Raw genomic sequence first — 20812 nt, 5'->3', positions numbered from 1 at the left:
TATCATACTTCAGGATTTAATTAATTTTACTTACTAGCAACCATTTGATGCACTTTTAAAAAACAAGTTAAAAATAAAAACAAAGCAAAATTATATAGATAAGTTAATCAAGTATTTATCCAAAAATATGAAGAATAATACTCTTAAATGACAAAGCATACAGGCAACCCCCAAGTTACTTGTGGGCAGGTGGGTGAGGGTTGAGTTCCAAGAAAACAGTCCGCATCACAATTTTCCTTAATTCAAAACAGTGCCATCTGCACACACATCAAGAAATGAAAGGTGAAGGAAAGTGAATTTTGTTCTTATTTATTTTTCCACATAATTGCTTAAGAGCGTATTTTTATTCCGTATCCCACATTTTTTGGTCGTGATTTACGAGTTTCATAAGGGCAAATTTCCATTACCGTGACTGCTTTACTGCAGCTGTGAATATTTGCATGGAACTGTAAAAACCAGGTTTATATGGAAGCAGTAAAATGCAAAGTCGGCTGGGGGAAATTTTTGACAGGATCTGATTCCAGCATGGATTAGAATTGCAGAAATGAAGGAAAGAGTCTTCACCCTGATAACATCTTTCAGATACTTGTTCACCCTGTCATCATGTCCACTGTCACAACTAAACACAAGAAAGCATGGTAACAGGACCAAAGCAAATTCGGGATATGCAGACAATTACACTTGACCAAAGGCCAAGTCAAGATCACACTATGCCTACATGCCTCCATGCCTCCACGCCTCCACACAAGTACCACAAACAACTAGAAATCGAATTTGAAGAGAATAAGTCACAGAAGTAAACAACAGAAAGGAATGTTCATTGGAAATTGAATAATCAACAAGTGTTGAAGGTAAATAAAAAGACAGGCAGCTGTAGTCATGTTTTATTGGAGACTCTGATTTGAGCAGCTGATTAAATGGAGAGCTTTGAACAAGGAGAAAAGACAGTAGTACAATCATAGTTCCAGACACAAACATATTCTCTAAATATTCCTTCAAAGTAGGGTAGCATACAAAAAGTTAGCATAGTTAATCAAAAATGGGGCGAGAAAATTGCATTTTAAAGTCACCACTTTAGCTAATATGTAAAACAATAAGCTACTGAATTAAAATCTCAGCACCACACAATCTATATTTTAAAAATAAACACATTAATATTATCCAGTTACCTGCTCAAAACACAATGGGACCTGATTGTGCGCACCAGGTCAGATACACATTCTGCATGGCACTTGCATGGTGCAAATGTCACCTGTTACCTTTCAGCCCATACCCAAATGCTAGTTATTGCCTGCATCATCAGGGCACAAACTGTTTCATGAACTGAAGAGCTGTGAACAGAATTTAATGTTGTGTAATGAGCAGCAAATCTTATGAAGCTGAAGAAGACAATTATACCTAGGACAATATCTTAAGGATCTTGAGCAATTCCTGGCATCCAAAAACTGCAACCACCAAAAAAATAAAAGTTTACCTGTGACCAGAATGGTAGATCACTGTAATAACACCATGAGAACAATAGTTGTTAAAGTTGAAGCTGTGTTTTTCTTGGAAACTTTGATTGGTTCCAACACTGCACAGAAGAAAGAACCAAGAATTTCAGGTTTTGGAGAAGTTTCAAAACAACTGCATGGATTTTGAAGCAAGAATAATAAACAGGCAATCAGTGCCTAATTATCAAGGAAGAAATCAGGTAGCAACTTCTAACTACACCAGTATCTCAGAGAGCCTTGGTGTTTAAACACACCTAAAGCCATGAAGCTTGGTTATTTATCTGTTAGATTCCCATTAAACAAGACAGCAAACATTATGGCTTGCCAGTTCAAGTTTACGTTAAAAAAAAAGTAACTCTTTGTGTTTATAAGACTGCTCCATTTAATCAATTCAATGATTAGCAATACTTATGGATTGGTCTTGTGACGAAACCCATGACATACAAGCTTCTATTAAAGTGCATAATAGTGGTGATGATACATTGGTGAAGACTGAGGGATTCGCTAACAGAGAGAAAAGAGAGAGTAGGAATTAGCAGGTCACTTTCAGATTAGGAAGCGGTGCCAAATGGATTGATGCTGGGTAAGGGGATCAAGTGCATTACATCCGGCTTTGCTGATGATACGAAGCTGGAATGACATCATGGGCTGTCAGGACGATGTATAGAAGCTTCAGGGGAATAAAAATAAGTTAAAGTGGATGAGTAAGGACATGACAGATGGAATATAATTGGAAACATGTGAGATCATGTTACAGGTTAGGAAGTTGTGGGCATGCTATGTTGGCGCCGGAAGCATGGCGACACTTGCGGGCTGCCCCCCAGAACACTACGCAAAAAATGCATTTCACTGTGTTTCGATGTACATGTGACTAATAAAGATCTTATTTTATCCATTTTGGCAAAAAAACAGAGCGACAGACTAATTATTAAATGCTGAGAAATTGAAAGATGCTGATGTTCAAAGAATGTGGGTGTCTTTCTGCACGAATAACAAAAATTTAACATGCAGTACAGCAAGCTAAGTAATACGGTAGCCTTTATTGCAAGAGGATGAGTACAATAACAGATATCTTGCACTAATTATATAGGCCTTGTTGAGTCTGCACCAAGAATATAGTAGACAGGTCTAAGGAAGAATAAACTTGTCATTGAAGGTGTATAGCAAAGGTTCACCAGAGTGAGATTCAACAAAAGAATGTAGATTTGTTGTTCGAGGAAAGATTAAGCAGACTTGGTTTATAGTCCCTGGAGTTTAAAAGAATGAAAGATTATTGAAACCTGTAAAATCCTTACAGGGCTTGATAGGGCAGATACAGATAGAGTTGGTGTTTCCTCTGGCTAGGGTGTCCAGAATCAAGGGTTATAGCTTTAAAATAAGGGGTTGACCTTTCAGGATAAAGGAAGGAAACTTCTTGACCCAGAGGGCAATGAATATTTGGCATTTTCAACAATTGGCCTGGTGATTTGGAAAGGTTGTTCAGTTCCTGAGTATGTTCAAGGAGAAGTCAATCTTTTTCTTTCCATATTAAGGGAATCAAAGGAAATGGGATTAGCGCAGTAAAGTGGCACCCAAGTAAAATGCAAGTCATGCTCTTATTGAATGGCAGAACATATGGGACTGAATGGTCTGCTCCTATTTCTTACGCTCCATTGAGAAACATTAGATAATCCATAACCTATGTTACCGATGTTAATTGTGTCCACAACATAATAATTACTGATAACAGGAAACTCTAGTGGCTACTTAAAAACAAAGTAATATGACAAAAACTGCAAAGATTAATAGTTTAGCTACTTTCATTTCAATTTCTAATTTAGGAATTTCTCAATCCTAAAAAGTATTGCTGATTAACTAAAAGAATTGTTTTTTTTAAACTTAAATCAAAAATTACCTAACTTATGAAGAACTTGCAATAAATTCTTCATTGAGATATTGGATACGTATACCAATTATAAATTTGTGTACCTGCCATCAAAGGAAGTCTTTTTGTTTTGGAAGGGGGAATTATTTCTATGAACACACAAATTGGGCAATTAATGGCTTCATGTGGACATGGAGTCAAATGTTGTGCAGCAAGTAGGTGTAAATTAATGCCAAATCTCTCGACTTTACCTGACCAAATAACTTTTCAGCTGACCGCGATAGTTGACTACCAGAAGCTCTGCAGAATACTGAGCAGAATCAGTCGACTCCAGGAAGATCAACCCTGCCACAGCATGACTGAGGTCACCTACAAAGCTAGTAGTCTTAAAAGCATTTGAAAAATAGGTCATTTTCAGTTATTTATTTCATTAGAACAACATAGTGAACACCTCAGATTTATTTAAAAACATTCACACTCATTCCACAACATTTATAAAGTATCCAGAAAACAAGAAGCAAGTTTTCAATATGCTGCAGTTTTTCCAATCACTACTTTCTCTCCCCCTCAATTTTATGATTGTTTCTCCAAACTGACATAATACTTAGTCTTGTAGTGAGTTACACTAGAACAGTCTGGGTGACCTGTCCTCCAAAGTGGTAGAATAGAGTCAGTCATGCAGCAGGGGAACAGGCCCTTGATCCAATCAGTCGGTCCTAGCCATCAAGCACTCATTTACACCAATCCCATCTCATTCTACCCACACACTTATCAACTCCCCCTGAAATTCCAACCCATATGTCTTCGGGACATAGGAGCAAAGCGCAAAACCCAAGGGAAACTGACGTAATCACATAGATAAGATGCAAACTCCAAATGCCTGCTTGTGGTTCCACCCAATGGCCAGATTCCCTCTCTCTACAGCACGGTACCAATACATTGAATTTATTTGTACTAATAAGGTATTATTTATTATTACTCCAATTATAACCAGATAAAATTAATAACATACATCTTCAATGGTTGTGAAAATATTTTAAATTACACTTTGCCCAGAGAAACCTGTCTTTTTAATATTTTTTTCAACCAGGTATATGCCCTTCAAAAATAAATGTACATAACTGGAAAGATGATGCTTTCAAATACCATTTTGCACATTCACATTCTGAAAACGTAATTTAGAAGATAAATATCAGTAGTACCGGTAAAATTATGAAGAGTTCACTGCCCATCAAGTCAAACACCCTCACTGTGCCCGAGCTCTCAGCATAAGCCAGCAACGTACAATCATGACTCCATGTCACACGACGCCACTGAGGGCAAGGATCCTTTGGAACTAGAGATTAAAAACAAAACAAGTAGCTAACTTCTCAATTTTTGTAATAAAGGCTCATTATTACTTAAGTACATCAAAGTTGCATGCTATGAAAATAAAAGCTTTTATTTAATTCACTCCTGAAAAAGTGCTGTAAAAGTATTTAAACATTATTAACTGGATCATTTCTATTGTGGTGGTATTTTTGTGAAGCAGATCCTCAAGCAGTAACTTCACTCTGACTAAGCTAATATCCCTCTGCCCACTGCATGAAAATAACTGGAGTACACATAATCAAAACAGAGACTGCAATTGTCCAGATCTGGCTTGCAGGAGTTAATTTGTAGAATGTTATCAGCAAAGCATATGGGCTAGCAACATGCTTCGGCTATAACATAATTCAAAAGAATATATTGCAATTGTTAAAAAGCACTATATGCAGCACAAGTTGTGACCTTCTTCACAGCCAACAAAGTAATATTCAGGACTAATGTCTTGAGTTGAAAAATGTCTTTCAGCCAATAGTACAAGAACTGACTTTTAAATGAAAAAAAGCTATCCCCCCCCACCACCCACCCCCTCCCAAAGTCCTGTTCATATGCCTTCCATCCAACTGCACCCCATGGCTACTCGTTTCTCCCTGCATTTTGTTTTACTTTCAGATATTTATCAAGTGCTATTTGTCAGTCAGCTGTAAGCATTTGAACAAATCTCAAACACCTCAGCTTCCTGATAAATTGAAGATTATCAAATCCTAGTTGAAGAAAAACAGAAAATCAAGCTTTAGCACAAGCAACATTGGTTGCTTGAGCAGATAGTGTGCAATGGGGTGCCTTTTCTTCCTCCAATTAAAAACACAAGATGCCATAAAGATGATTTTCATGTGGTAGTTAAGCTACAGAAACCTCAAATTTGGGATGTGAACCAAAAGTTAACCTGTTTTACAACTAAAGCAAATATGGACATAGATCACCACAAACCCAGGGAAAGATAATAAGTAAATTCCAACTTCCAGCACCCCTTTCACTGGAAGAAGTCTTCGAGCATGATAATGAAGAGTTTCAAGTGTGTTACCTATACATTTTCCAATGACAGAGCCAAATTCATCTTTTGCGGATCTGTAAAATAATTTGTAAAGATTAGGAAATGAGCAATCTAATTTTTTTTTTATTCAGTTACTTCAGGGAACCCAGAAGCATTTAAGAAAATCCATATATACTGACAGACAAAAATTAACTTTATTTGACACTGTGCATAAATTGGTTTAACAGGCCAGGAATGATTATCACGTTCCCCTCCACATTAAGTTGGTTGATCTCTGATGTAGCCCAAAACCAAGCCAATCAATCTCAGCATCTCCAGATTGGAATAAAGTGGACAAAATAAAAATGCATCAGATTCTCACTTCCAGGTAACCTCCATTGAAATTTTACACAAGGAGGTTTTGGACAAAGATAACATATACTTTGCCTTTGATATCTCACATAGCCTGTAACATTCGCAGACTAGGCTCAGAGGAAATCCACTTGCATAACATAACTGGGATTATGCCCAGAAGCAAAACCATCATTAATAAGCACCTTAAGAACAGAAACAAAAACTGAAAGATGAAGAGTAGAAAAGTAAATTACATTTCTGCTCCAACCAACCATTTCTTTGGGTTCTATCAATCGTCTCCTCCCACCCACACACCTGGCCAATCTAATAGTTCCGTCCCACTAGAGTCCCAAGCATTCTGGATTATTGGATTTTTACTATAAATTTGGAATCAGGAAGCTAATGACAATAAAAGTAATATTAACAGACAACAACTGGATTGTCACAAAATACTCTAAATTTAATTGATGTCCTTCGGAGAAAGAAATCTGGTGTCCTTCCCTAGCTGCATACATGTGATTTGACCTCAAACAGCCAGCAGGCTAGTCAGTTCAAGGGTTATTAGGCTGGGCACTAAATGCTGGCCTAGCCATTCGATGAATTGAAAGGATTTCCATGAATAACTAAGAGAAGTTGCGTTTTGCTTTGAAGAGGAAATCATTTACATAGAAATGAACATTTTTGAACTTTACCACCTGCAGTGGTCTATCTCCAGAGAAAAGAATGATATGCAAAAAGGACTAATTGCACAGGGATGGAAAAGGCTTGTGTGGAGCATTAACACTGATGCAGACCAGCTGGCCAGTTCCACTGCTGTAAGCAGCATGTACAAGTTACATATTGGTAGAAAAAGAAACATCTTCATCTGAAGCTACCAACGACTAATTTAAAAAAAACAAAACAGTGACACAAGAACCAGAATAACCTTTGGGTATGATACAGTACCTGATCTCAATGCATTGGTCTTGAACTACAGCAAGCAACTTTCCATTGCTGTCCAAAAACAGATCATATATTAATGTTAAACTTTCATGCTTTCATAGGGTAAAACTCTAATGCTGAGTTCTAAATATTTTCACTAGTACCTGAAAAAAACTGCATCACTTTCAGAAGTATTAACCACAGTTCTAAATTACAAAAACAAACCAAGCCCATGCAAGAATTTATAACTAAGTCAACATGAATCTCATCATAATAAACAAAAGGTATGTGACATTGCCAGTTTTGCAGACCATTACTTACTAAATATTTGCCCAAATGAGACACCTAAGACAACTCATTGGTACTGTTAATCAAAGTAAAGCAACATGAAAGGCATAAAAACCCTCAAGTTAAGATTAATGAATCCTTTCGACCGTTGGTTTGCAGGTGCAACAGGTTACCAAGAAGGCAAATGGAATGTTGGCCTTCATTGCTAGAGGGACTGAATTTAAGAGCAGGGTTACGTTGCAACTGTAGAGAGTACTAGTGAGGCCGCACCTGGAGTACTGCATGCAGTTCTGGACTCCTTACTTGAGAAAAGATATATTGGCTTTGGAGGCAGTGCAGAGGAGGTTCACTAGATTGATTCTGGAGACAATGGGGTTAGCCTATGAGGAGAGACTGAATCGCCTGGGACTATACTTGCTGGAATTCAGAAGAATGAGAGGGGATTGTATAGAAACATATAAAATTATGAAAGGGATAGATAAGATAGAAGCAGGAAGGTTGTTTCCACTGGTAGGTGAGACTAGAACTGGAGGACATAGCCTCAAGATTCGGGGGAGTAGATTTAGGACGGAGATGAGGAGGAACTGCTTTTCCCAGAGAGTAGTGAACCTGTGGAATTCTCTGCCCAAGGAAGCAACAGAGGCTACCTCATTAAATATACTTAAGACACAGTTCGATAGATTTTTGTGAAATAGGAATATTAAGGGTTATGGGGATAAAGCAGGTAGATGACACTGAGTCCACAGCCCAATCAGCCACGATCTTACTGAATGGTGGAGCAGGCTTGACGGGCCAGATGGTCTACTCCTGCTCCTATTTCTTATATTCTTATGTGATCCTCTACAAGGATCAGGCCAATTATAATATTTATCAGCATATATTGCAGCAATTATAGAAGAGGCCAAATGCACAGTTAAAACACAAAGTGAAAAATTTCCATCAGCGAGGCATTGCTCCACTTTAGCTTTGGAATAGTAGCCATTTTTCTTGAAAAAAAAATTAAGTGCCTATTGTGTTTGCACAATAGGCACAGAGTATCCCTTTCAATCTAACATGTTATCAATTTAATATTTAGTAGACTATTTATCTCTTATTGAACAGAAAAATGGCTCATTATTAAAATGTTAACATATGTAACATACAAGATATTATTTGAGGGCTTCAAAAGATTACTATAATTGAAACTAAGAATATTACAGCTTCATTTATCAAAGAATAATAAAACTTATAAATACATTATATCAACTGGATTAATTACCTGGTTACAACAAGCTGCCAGTTGATCTGTTTAGTAACCAGCTGGAAAAAACTAGGAGACAGCAAAGACCTGGAAGAACTGCAGGGAAGAGAATTCAAAAATGGTGACAATTAAAGAAAAAGTCTTAAACCTATTAAGAAACCAGTCACATTAAACACTACATCAATGCAAAAGTATTACAATTAAAAGGAACTGACAACTGATGTTGGTGCTTGAAGGTTTTAGAAATGGAACACAAGACCTACCAATAACAAACAAATACTGTATAACATGATGGATTAAACAGACAAGAAGTTCTGGTCGGAGTTACAAAAATAACTTTTGTCTAATAATCAATAATACTAGTAAAATAGCTCAAACTCTAACACAATCAACCCCCTCCCCACCCTAATAAAGGACAAATTGCAAGGAAAATAATAGCTGTAGTTACCTGTATCCAACATACTGAAGTATAAATTTGAAGGGAGCTGAATAGAAAGAAAATTGTTTCAATAATGATGACTGAATTTATTCACAAAGTTAAATATTTAAAATTCAAGTATTAGACTGCTGTATTATTTTTGTAACTGCAATGATAATACACTAACTCATTTACCTGCCGACTATTATTATTAATTACAATAAATAGGTTCTCACCTTTGAAAGCACTGAACATCACAAAACATGTCAGATATCTTTTTACAAGCAACTGCCTTTCATTTCAGGATATAAATATCCCTTCTCTCAATTTACAGAATTCTAAAGTAGAACAACTAAAAAGTTATTTAGCAGAAGACTAAAAGATAGTATAAAAATTAAATCTGATCATTGGCAAGACGGAAAAAAGATACCGAAGTCATGATACATGAATAGCAGCAGCCAATTTGTATACACAAGCTCCAACAAACAGCAATGTGGAAGTGACTGAATGATATCTTAATAATGTTGACTGGAGGGGAAAAAAGTGGCCAGAACACTAGTTTGAACTCATCTGCTCTTCGCCAAAACAATGCCATGGGATCCATTGCATTTGCCTGATTAAACATCTGAAGTGAAAGGCGGCACCTCCAACGGTGTAACACACCCTCAGTAATGCACTAGAACCACAGCCTACATTTGCACTCAAATTTTGGAAAAGGACTTCGATCAATAATCTTCCAAGTCAGATGTAATAACATTACTTACTGATTCACAAGTTGAAAACAACTTCCTGATAAAGTGATCCAACAAATGCCCAGTAGCAACAGACAAAAAAAAACTTCCAGAAATATAAATAACTTTACATTCAGGAACAAAAGTTTAATATTCCGTTTCCAAGATCATTAAAAGGTACCGAATGGGTAAAATTCTCAGTTGGGAGAATTTACATTTCTTGCATTGTGAAAGCATTCATGTGGCGAATATAACAAGCGTCTTAAATAAGTAAGAAGGCTATTATTATTTATTTCATCTTCAAAAACTCATTTTCTCTAAAAATGGATTGAAAATTTACTCCAGCTTGACATTTATATCTTGCAGATTTCGAACACAATTCACCAGAAATAGTCTTTGCAATAACGGATCCACGTTCTCGATTGCCTCTGGGCTGCAAAAAATAAAACAAGACAAATTCCAGATTACAGTAGAACAATGTTTTCAAATACACTGCTCAAAAAGTTCTATTATTTAGCAGTTTATCATATCATAACACCAACACCCTATCAACCATTAGCCTAAATTATTGAAAAGATCGCAATATTGGGAAAAAAATATATAAAAAGGTATATATTTAAAGCATCCAATAAAGATCATGTGATTAAAATTGAGGAAAAGGGAGTTAACACTTAAATGGGAGTTGTTTGCAGACCTCTTTTTAGCAGATCAGGGAAATCAAGTGTATGATAAAGGACACTTGCTTTAATGTGAGAATTTGATTTTCATTTACAAAAATATGAAATAGACTACGGCCATTTCTCCCCTCAAGCTTGTTCTGCCGTGCAACAAGACCATAATTAATCTTCGTCTTCAATGCCACCTTCCTATATGGTCCTGAAACTTTTGGCCAGCTAACCCATTTGATCAAGTACTGTCAAAATAAAACCTCCATGTAGGTAACATATTGGCATGGACAGACGACTGGCTGGCTAACAGGAAACAGAGCACATACAAAAGATCTTTGGCAAGATATAATGAGCGGTGTGCCACAGGAATTGATGCTGGACTTCAACATTATACAACACATAACTTGGATGAAGGCATTGAAGGTCTGGTAGCTAAATTTACTAATGACACAAAGATAGGTAGGAAAGTTATGAAGAGGACATACGGGGGCTACAAAAGTGATAATGGGAGGATTAAGCGATTGGTCTTAAAATCTGATAAAATGAAGGATCATGTGGGAAAGTATAAAGTTGTCTAATTTAGCATGAAAAATAAAAGCAAAATAAATGGTGAGAGATTGAAGTGCTCCAAGATGCAGAGTGATTTGGATGTCTGAGTGCTTGCTTTGCAAACAGCTAATTTGAAGTACAGTGAATAATTAGGAATAACATAACTTTGTTTATTGTAAAGGAAATAAATATACAGATGGAATGTTTTATTTCAGTTTATAGGGCACTGATGAGACCACATCTGGAGTGATGTATGCAGTATTTCAGGATGGATGTTGATGCATCAGCAACAGTTCAGAGAAAGTTTAGTATACTTATACGTGGGGTAGTATGTTTTCTTATGAAGAAAGGTTAAACAAGATCAGCTTGTATCCAGTGGAGTTTAGACGGGAGACAGGAGACGACTGAAAACAATTAAGATCCTAAGGGGACAACAGGGTGGGTAAGGAAGGTAGAACTGTTTAAAAATAAGGGGTCACCCATTTACGACAGATGAAGGTAGACAGAGATATCTTTGCATTAAAAAGTGAGTGAAAGTTTACAAGAAATAGGGGGAATGCAGAGTTGAAATTACAATCAGATCAGCCACGAGCTTATGAAATGCAGAGGATTTTTGAGGAATGACCGACTCCTGCTCCTTATTTGTATGTAATATATAAACCCCCAACTAAGTCAAAGTCAGTGGAGACACAAAAGACTGCAGATGCTGGAATGGGTCAACATGCTGGAATGTGTCAACAATTCCTTTCCTCCCACAGATGCTGTTTGATCCACTGAGTTCTTCCAGCTGTTTATAAGTCAAAGTCAAGTTTATTGTCATATGCATGAGTCCATGTATGCACAGGTGTAATGAAAAACTTACTTGAAAAGTTAACAATTCCACTTGTGAAATAACCTTTTATATTCTCTTGCCTAATGCTTACCAGAAGTTCAAATATATTACATCCACTGGCTACCCTTATGTAATGAGTTTAACTAATGAATAATGTTTGATTTTGTAAGGCATTGGTAAAGTTCAACCAGGTGAAGGAAAGTGGTGATGGAGGGGGAGAAAGACTAATGACCTGTATGATGAAAAAACTAGGGAACTCATCATGTTGTTAGTCACCTCCAAACCAAGTTTTTCAAACAACTTGGTTGCAAGCAGATTGAAATATTTTGGGGAGTGCACAAGAGGTGGCATACATCTTTCAACATGGAATATTCCAGCATGATGCATTTAACTTGGAGCTAATTCTGAACATACGCACAGTGTAGGTATTTCTGGTTCATAGCTGAGTAATGGAAGAACACAAGGATTGTAGTTCCTGAAGCATTAGAATTCTTTCGCCAGTATGACACAAAAATGAATACGATGTTACCATGCACAGCCAGGACAATTATACAAAAAGTTAAAAGTAACTTTTTAAAAAGATTTCTGTGAAATATTGCTATTTACTCTGCCCAGCCAAAACTCCAAACAGCATACAGTTTTCCATATATATATTTCAATCCTGCTAATTAAATCTGGCGAGATACAAGTCACATATATGAAAATCCACAATTTTCAGCAAGATACCTGGATAATTGACCTTATGGTTCTCTTTCTTCTTTGGGGCAGGGTGTACAAAAAGTAAACGGGGCCAAGGGACTACTAACAACAGGTATTGCAGTTTTTCTTGGGCACATTAGCGTATAGCAAATCTGTTCCGGTTAAGTGTTTTTGTTCGTAGATCTCACTTTGCTACTATGTTTGTTATTTCAATACACGATTCCTAATCTTGATTTTGCACGTCTGCATAAATAATGAAGTGGATCCCAACACCCAACCACCCGCAGACTCTTCTCCCCTCTCCCCCCAGGCTCCTCCTCTCCACACAACCCCTACACACCACCTCCCCATCGCCTCCTCCCAAGGAACTCATTCCGTCCTCTCCCAGCCCCCAACCCATGCCAATGAAATCACACCCTTCCCGACCCACTCAGCATCTCCCGTCCATAACACCCCAGCAACCACCAATCCTTTTCTCTTCCCGCCGAGAATCCCCAGTCCCGATGTTCCCCATCCACCCATCCAGCCCCAGCTCCCAACCACGACCCAGCCCCAGCTCCCAACATCCATCCCCACCGCCGCCCCTCCATCACCTGCCTCTCCCCTCCCCGTGAACCCAAGCCTGTGACACTCTAACCCTCCCTCCCCGGCCGCGCCTCACCAGTGCCTCGCTGTCCTGTAACCACTCGCAGTGCACCAGCAGATCGTACAGAATATTTCTCATCCTCAGTCGCCATCGTCAGCACCGGAAGTGGTGCGGGACCCTCCAGCGGTGTTACACTGGGGGGGGGGTGGAATAGTCCGTCCGTCCGTCACTGAACGGCTCCGGGCTCCAACAAAATCTGGTTCCGCACCAATTGGACTCGGCACCCGGGACCTCGGACTTTGTTCAGCAGCTTCGGTTCGGTCCCCGCCCGTGTGGTTGATCCCCACGGTTACGGATAAGGTTTACCGGCTCTTTTAAGGAGCTGTGCAGACGCTGTGGGCGGAGCCTGTCGCAGCTTCCGTTGGCAGAGCGAGCGGCGAGGATGGCGGCGTTTGCAGGTGAGGCGCCGCGTCAGCGGGGGGGCCCGGGCCCAGCCCCAGCCCCAGCCCCAGCCCCAGCCCCAGCCCCAGCCCCCAGCCCCAGACACACGGGGACCTGGCCCGGGAGCGCGGGGTCCGGGTCTCCGCGCCGAGAAACCCGAGCTCGGGACACCACTTCCCAACCCCTCCCTCTCCCCACCCCCCCCACCCCCCTTCTTTCCCACCCCCCCCCCGCCCGGACCCCACAGGCAATATCTGCTTGCTTTAAAATGAATCGTTTCGTATCTCCAACTCGCCTTGGCTCCGTTTTCTCTTCCACCCCGGACGACGGGGGAGGGTGGTACAGGATCAGCGGAGGTCCGAGTGCGAATCTGGCTCTGCATCTGGACTCTTCATCCATTACCCGAGCAGGCCGGTGCACCAGCACTCCTCCTTCCCCCCCCCCCCCCGGGGCCATGCGGCACATTAGTGAAGCGGGAGGGGATGGCAATAATCTCTCATCGCCCATAACTCCACCATCCCCCAGTTAAAGCACAAAGCGTGTGACTCAGTAGACATAATAAATGGTCGTTGTTATTTTTTAGAAAGTGCATTGCAGAATTATTACTAATTGCGATGAAGACTGTTTTAATGTCTCTTGTCAAACTGTATTGTTCCTATTAGACCTAAACTGAAAGTTTGAGCACTTAATCGTGTTATCACGGTAATTGATGATTTCCACCTCTATGATACAAGAAAGAAACACAAATCGCCCTCCACCCACGACTGATCTGCCGCTAAATCTTCAGTAATGTTGTTAGCTCCCCATTGATCCATTACAGCGCACCCCTAAACCGACAGGCTCCCGGTAATCCAAGTTTATTCTCGTCCCAGCGCATCAACCTGAATTGATTCCCGGTGTGGTAATATTTTGATTTAAGAATTCTTTGTTTTAAGATAGTTCTTTAGCATTGTAGCTGTCTTCATTCCTAAAATCCACCATAATCTCTGCACTTCCAAAGGTAGTTTCTCAAGCTTTTCTAGTTTTCCTTGTTCCACCATCAATGGTTGTGCTTTCAGTTGCTTGGGACAGAGCTCTGGAATTCCCTGTCTAAACTTCTCTCCTCTCCATTAAGGAGACCTTTACGTGAAAAAAAAACTGATCTGAAAGCTCAAATAGAAGTTTTATTATCCCACTGTAAGGCACAATCAGGAAATTTTGCGACATTAAAAGATGCTAAATAAATGTAAATTGCTTTGGTTCTGGATTGTGACCTTTACTTGGCCTTTGTCAGGGTTCAGACAAGGTCTGACAATTACCCGTTTCCTATTCATGATATTTGAAATCTGGGTAAATTACATTAAGTGCTCATGATTGACTAGGGCAGGGACTAAACATTGGATAGCCAAAATGTAGATACATCTAAGGCTGCAGGTGCAATGATATTAAGTCATCATTGATATACTGACTTCTATATAAGTTTCAGCTTGTCAAAACAAGCACGGTTTGCATGCAGCTTTTACTTTCCTCATCTACATCAGCTGGCAGCAAACAGCAGTTATCATCAGTTACCAACTTCTTGACGCTGGCTCTGATTCCAAACTACCCACATTTCTGACCACGACATCGGCTCTCTCCACACACCTGGCCTGTGTTCTGGACCCAGCTTCCGACTGCAAGTCTAGCCACGTTCCTGACCTCTCCATTGCTCCTGGTGGGATCAGGAATCTGGTTAGATTTGTGTGCCCAGCCCGCACTATGGACATGGTCCCTGGCTGCACACTATTCGTATTTCGCTACTTGCCGGCACAAGAGATCAAATGTTAAACAGGATTCACTGGACACACCAGGAAAGGGCTTGGCACACAATATCTATCAAAACTCAGTTGTACGTGGCCAACTGTGTGAGTATTTGGATCAGTAAATAGGAAGTCAGTAGATGAAAAGGATTTGGTCTGCTCAAGGGGTTGGGGATGCACCTCCAGTTCTTAAATACCCCAGGGTTTTGAGGTGCCAGCATGCTAAAAGTTATGCAGTTGTAGAAAAGCAATACAGAAAATGTACAGTGCCTTTTAGGACTTGCTTTTTGTTAACTGATTTTTTTTCACTCAGAAATATACAAATCTGATATCTTCAAATACCAATGCACCAAATACAGACATCCAATACCTGACCCAGCCAATTATAAATGATTATATTGTATCAAATGCCAAATGATTGATATTTTGCTAACACTTTTTTGAAATTTATTTCTAAAATTGGCCAATGATAATTTTATTTCCTTTTAATATTATTTAAATCTCTATTACTATCCCTTTCTAGAGATGGGTGTTATGCCGGAAATTGCCCAGGCTGTAGAGCAGATGGACTGGCTGTGAGTATGATTTCAAAATTCTTTCAGACTTGTGAGAAATGTTTAAAACGTATATAAGCCTTAAATTAATTTGCCTAGATGAATTAAAAAATTATTCAAACTTGCATAAAAGCTGTGACCTATCACCTCAAAAATGGAGGGCAGCACAATAGTGCAACATTTAGTGCTGTTGCCTCTCAGTGCCAGCGACAAGCTCCGATCTTGATAAATAGGCTATTTAAATTGCCTAAAGAAGCAAAGAAAAGTTCGAGAGCATGCAACCAGGACATAAAATGAGGGACAATGGGACTGATGGGATTTCTTTCCTGGGAGTGAGCAAGTGGGCTGAATGGTCTCCATCGTTGTCGTAATGAGTATGTGAAAAATGACGATGGAACAGGCTTTTGCCAATTTAGAAAAAATACTTTTCATTAATTGTGTCCAGCTTATTTCATCACAGTATTCTGTCATTGGTTATTCAGTTTTGAATATTCATTCTCAATAATCTAATGGCCTGCAGACGTCCTGTTACAATGTTGGAAATAGAGAATGAAAAATAATTGTTGCAAAGAAAAAAATAACCTTGCATAGGTTCCTATCCTTACTAATAAAACATCAGTATTCTCAGAATGTAATGGAATGAGTTCATGTTATGAATTACATTGCAGAACCAGAGATTGTAATTCTATCGAAGATTTACAGAATTTATGGAAAACTAGCTTCAAACAACAACCTTCCCTATAGAGAAGTATTTCTAATTATGTAGCCAAACCAGTTACATCCTCCCTCATCCCACATCCCTGCCCAACTTTCCACCAAGTACTCAAATATAAGGAACTTTGTGGTCCCACTTTATAACCATTGGCATTTGTCTTCTCATCACCTTTCCATTCCACAGTCTGCCAAATTATTTTTATTTTTAGTGAAATATTTATTGACCTACACTGGTTTAATGCAGTATTGCCTTTTCAGACAGATCACAACAATTATATTAAGGTTTTCAAAAATCAATGATATTTTTAATAAATGTTCATCGTAGTTATTAACCATCTTGTATGTATATTTTCATCAGTCTACCAACAGATATCCAAGCGGAGTCCATCCCTTTGATTCTGGGTGGTGGTGATGTGCTTATGGTGGGTTGACTCTGTTTACGTAATGTTTATAAAATTGAGAATTTTCAAATTTAGTCACATATTACGACCAACTAGATTAATATATGTAACTCAAATTTAATTCAGATATTTTAATTTCTACTCAATACAGGCAGCAGAAACTGGCAGTGGCAAGACTGGCGTAAGTACAGTTATTTTTTAAATTGAAGTTGCATTTTTGCATAGCTGTAAAGAAAATAAATGAGAGACAATTATTGTAAAGTGAACATTCTTTTGGTAAGTCTGAACTCCAGGATCCAAATTCAAGAAAAATAAAGCATTAATCCTAACGCAGAAGTACAATATTGTTTTTTTTAAATAAAACCATGCTTGTTTTTAGGCTTTCAGCATACCTGTTATACAGATTGTATATGAAACACTCAAGGACCAGGAAGAAGGCAAGAAAGGGGGAAAATCATCTGTCAAGACTGGTGGTGCAGGTAATGATACTAAACTGATTTGTGAGATGAACTCGGTCTCCAGAAAAATAACTGCTCCAAACATTCTGCTACGTGTGTGACACCGAATTGTGAACAAATATTTTTAAATCAGAATCTAGCATCCCTAACTTGATTCATTCCCTTGTTGCATTAAAGATTAATTTTTATCTCCCTGCTGTGTTATAATAGCACACTGTTTTTCTATTGTTTTTAGCCCAATTTCTGGAAAATTGCTTTTAGCTGTTGGAATTTTGTGCATTTAAACTTTGTGAGAAAAGTGTCCAAAAATATACTGAGGATTTTATTAAGAAAAGGACAAGAGATCACTTCATTGAACTGATTAGTGGAAGTATGGACTGTTTATTGGAGATTTAGAACTGTTTCATTCAGGCAAAAGCTATTTTCATTTTAAAATGCTGCATGTTCAAAAGATGGATTGTTTTATTCAGATATCTTGGTAGTGAAGGATACTATTAATTTAGTGAAACGTCAGTTACTTGAATTTTATAAATTTTTCAGTAAACGTTTTATGTTTTTACCCTAGTGTTCAGCAAATGGCAAATGAATCCTTATGATAGAGGATCAGCCTTTGGTAAGTTGAACCTACTCTTTTGGTGAAATTAAGACATGAAGCTATTCTATTCTACTTTACTATGAACTATTGTATTGATGTTATCATAAGGACAACTGAAGGCATGAAAGGATAATGTAAATTGATATTAAAGACTCCACTTTGGAATAAAATATCCTACACAGGGTGACTTTGATTACAACACATCTGTTGATAGTTTCTTGCTCCCTGGAAGGAATAGTGCAGTCCTGGAATAAGCACTGGAAACCTGGCAGCATATGATCTGTCCCACCAGTCTAATAAAAAAAATTAGACAGCTTTAAAATGCACCTTACTAGTAAACATTTTTTTCCACTGCCTGCCATTTTGAAGATGGTACATTTTGCTACCCAAGTAAATGCAATTCATGCCCACTTTACAGGATTTCTTCTTTCAAGTTCGTTACTCCTGAACCTACCCTTGCAACACTTCCAACAGTTATTTAAGCATATGGATTGTTAACAATGACCAGTTTTTCCTTTCATACTAAATCAAAGATGTTTAGGCCAGCCTTGCTCCTTTCCTCTCTGAAAAACGAATATCTGATGTGACAAGGCCAGGTGCTGCATTTGTTGGCATTTCGTGCAATTCAAGAGCAACGGATTGTTAGTCTAAATGAGGCAGTGTGCTGGCACATCTAGTAGAGCTGCTCCCTCTTAGTTCAACCTTGACCCCTACTGCTATCTGTATGGAGTTTGTACATTCTCCATGTGGCCACTGGGTTTTCGCTGGATGTTTCAGTTTCGTCTCGTGTTCCAGAGTCATTTGGATTGAGAAGTTAATTGTCCCTAGTGTGTAGGTGGGTGGTAGAATCTGGGAGGAGTTGATGGGAATGTTGGAATAATAAAATTTGTGTAAATGGATACTTGATGGTCATTGTGGATTTAGCGGGTGACGGCCCCATTTCTGTGTGTGTGTGTGTGACTCTGACGTAAAGGATGTAGTACAATGCATTTACTACACAGTCTCTGAATAATAAACTAGAATATTCTTGGCAGAAGCACTTTGTTAACAGTCAAATATGACTACAATCAAGGTAAAACAAATTGCAAGGAATGGTAGATTGATTTCTGTTGTATGATTTCAATGAAGTATTTTTTCTTAGTAAGGGGGTCGAGGAATTTGGAGAATAGGCATTTAAAAGGAATGGATGCAAAGCTTGCTGAAATGCCATTATGTAAATCAAAATTAAAGTGGCATTGATGAAACAAGCTGAAAAGGCAACTCATTTCTATGTTTAAAACAATTATCTACAAACAATACATGCAACCATATTTTCTCAATCAATCTTCCTTCAAATCACTCATTTTGATATTTCCCCAGCTATTGGAGCTGATGGACTGTGCTGCCAAAGCAGGGAAGTAAAAGAATGGCATGGATGCAGATCCACAAAGGGAGTGAAAAAGGGCAAGTATTGTGTGTCATAGACAATTGAATCAATTTCTGTGGCTTAAAGATCTGAATTACAGCTCGTTAATTATTGTCATATTAAAGAGTTATTTGTTTCTATTAACTTAAATCATAAGCCTTAACTTTTGAAGTGTAGCTTATTTAGTGTTGCTTAAACAAAAGGGTGTTAGGGAAAAGAGTAATGATATGCTTTGTTTTCATTTGTTCCAGGAGGTAATTATTCATAACATTTTAATTAGTTTAATCGGGCCAAGTTTTATGGAATAGACAAAACTAAACATGATAGATAATCAGAAATTTCAGAGTTGCTGATGAGTTCTGGTCATTGAGAACTGCAGTAGATTAAAGTTAATTAAGGAACAATTATCTCAGGTTTTTGATGCTATATTTTGAAAAGTAAAGAATTTGCTCAAATGGCAGCATAGGTCTTCTAAATGTATTAATTTGTTGGTGTGTTTTGAAGAGAAGGTTGTGTTGAAATGTATATAATTGTGTTGTGCAGGTAAATATTACTATGAAGTGAGTTGTCATGACCAAGGCTTGTGTAGAATTGGATGGTCTACGATGCAGGCTTCACTGGATTTAGGTAAGTTAATTAACTTAAATATATGGATGTTTGCTTAATGACTAAAGCTGTTCATTTCCAGGTGTACTGTTCAGTGTACTTTTAACATATTATTTTCAACTAGTATCTGTTGAGAAATATATATAGTCAATTAAAACAAGTTGAGGTAATCATTGAGGTACTCTGCATTACCAGACTAATTCAAGGCCACAGTCACTTGTTTGAAGGAGCTTGGGTACACTGTTTTGTGCTTCGAAGATCTAATAATCTAATGGGGAAAGTAGCTATCACTGACAAATACCTAGATGTGGCCTTTTATTAACTTGTCCTGTTTCTCCCTAATGTTACTGGCACATAGTTTATTTTCTTAATTAACATATATAATTCTGTCTGTTTATAATTCTTCGTTGTTTTGGATTAGCTTGGGAGCTAAAATGCCATACAATGGAAATTATGTTAGTAGCCCGTCTTGGCAGTGTTCCTAAAGCCTCAATATTATCCATCTAATAAGTAGACTAAGAAATGACACATTATTCCAAATGTGTCTTGGATAAGGATTCTTAATAGATGTACAATAAATATTTTTTATTAGTTCTATATATACTTGTATTAGATATTCTTATACCCTTCCAAGATGTACACAAACATATCTATCTGCAGAGTTCTTAGTGCTTTTCCCTGCATATTGAAACATCTGAGTTCTTATGTTGATGTGTATCAATTGCAATTTTCCAAATTAAACACAATTCCTTGGTGTTGAGTCCAATCTCCTAATGTACCTGAAGCCACCATCCATCAATTGTAGTTCTAACGTTTGCACAGATTTTTATTATCCTAGGATGATGATTGTCCTACCGTCAATCCCTTCATGATGCAATT

At 38.2% G+C, this 20812-nt stretch overlaps 2 protein-coding genes across 3 annotated transcripts in view; one reads left to right on the top strand and one right to left on the bottom strand.

Moving 5' to 3' along the window:
• Positions 1-13195, bottom strand: part of nbas (NBAS subunit of NRZ tethering complex) — a 212344-nt gene extending 199149 nt beyond the window's left edge. For both annotated transcript variants that reach the window (XM_052024299.1, XM_052024300.1), the window contains exons 1-9: positions 13057-13195; positions 10032-10080; positions 8947-8983; positions 8517-8594; positions 6995-7042; positions 5747-5790; positions 4560-4693; positions 3609-3742; positions 1475-1573 (exon numbers count right to left, since the gene is read on the bottom strand). In XM_052024299.1, the coding sequence (XP_051880259.1) occupies positions 1475-1573; positions 3609-3742; positions 4560-4693; positions 5747-5790; positions 6995-7042; positions 8517-8594; positions 8947-8983; positions 10032-10080; positions 13057-13119 (686 nt within the window). In that variant the 5' untranslated portion in view covers positions 13120-13195. The remainder of the gene's footprint in view (positions 1-1474; positions 1574-3608; positions 3743-4559; positions 4694-5746; positions 5791-6994; positions 7043-8516; positions 8595-8946; positions 8984-10031; positions 10081-13056) is intronic.
• Positions 13196-13234: 39 nt separating this feature from the next.
• Positions 13235-20812, top strand: part of ddx1 (DEAD (Asp-Glu-Ala-Asp) box helicase 1) — a 35258-nt gene continuing 27680 nt past the window's right edge. The window contains exons 1-8 of the mRNA XM_052024301.1: positions 13235-13439; positions 15724-15775; positions 16827-16890; positions 17021-17050; positions 17249-17348; positions 17893-17940; positions 19282-19365; positions 19871-19954. Of these exons, the coding sequence (XP_051880261.1) occupies positions 13424-13439; positions 15724-15775; positions 16827-16890; positions 17021-17050; positions 17249-17348; positions 17893-17940; positions 19282-19365; positions 19871-19954 (478 nt within the window). The 5' untranslated portion in view covers positions 13235-13423. The remainder of the gene's footprint in view (positions 13440-15723; positions 15776-16826; positions 16891-17020; positions 17051-17248; positions 17349-17892; positions 17941-19281; positions 19366-19870; positions 19955-20812) is intronic.

The sequence above is a fragment of the Pristis pectinata genome, chromosome 10 (genome assembly GCF_009764475.1).
Source record: "Pristis pectinata isolate sPriPec2 chromosome 10, sPriPec2.1.pri, whole genome shotgun sequence".
In the NCBI taxonomy this organism is placed as follows: domain Eukaryota; kingdom Metazoa; phylum Chordata; class Chondrichthyes; order Rhinopristiformes; family Pristidae; genus Pristis; species Pristis pectinata.
Note: the sequence above shows the minus strand (reverse complement) of the source record. Positions and strands in the feature narration are given on the sequence as shown.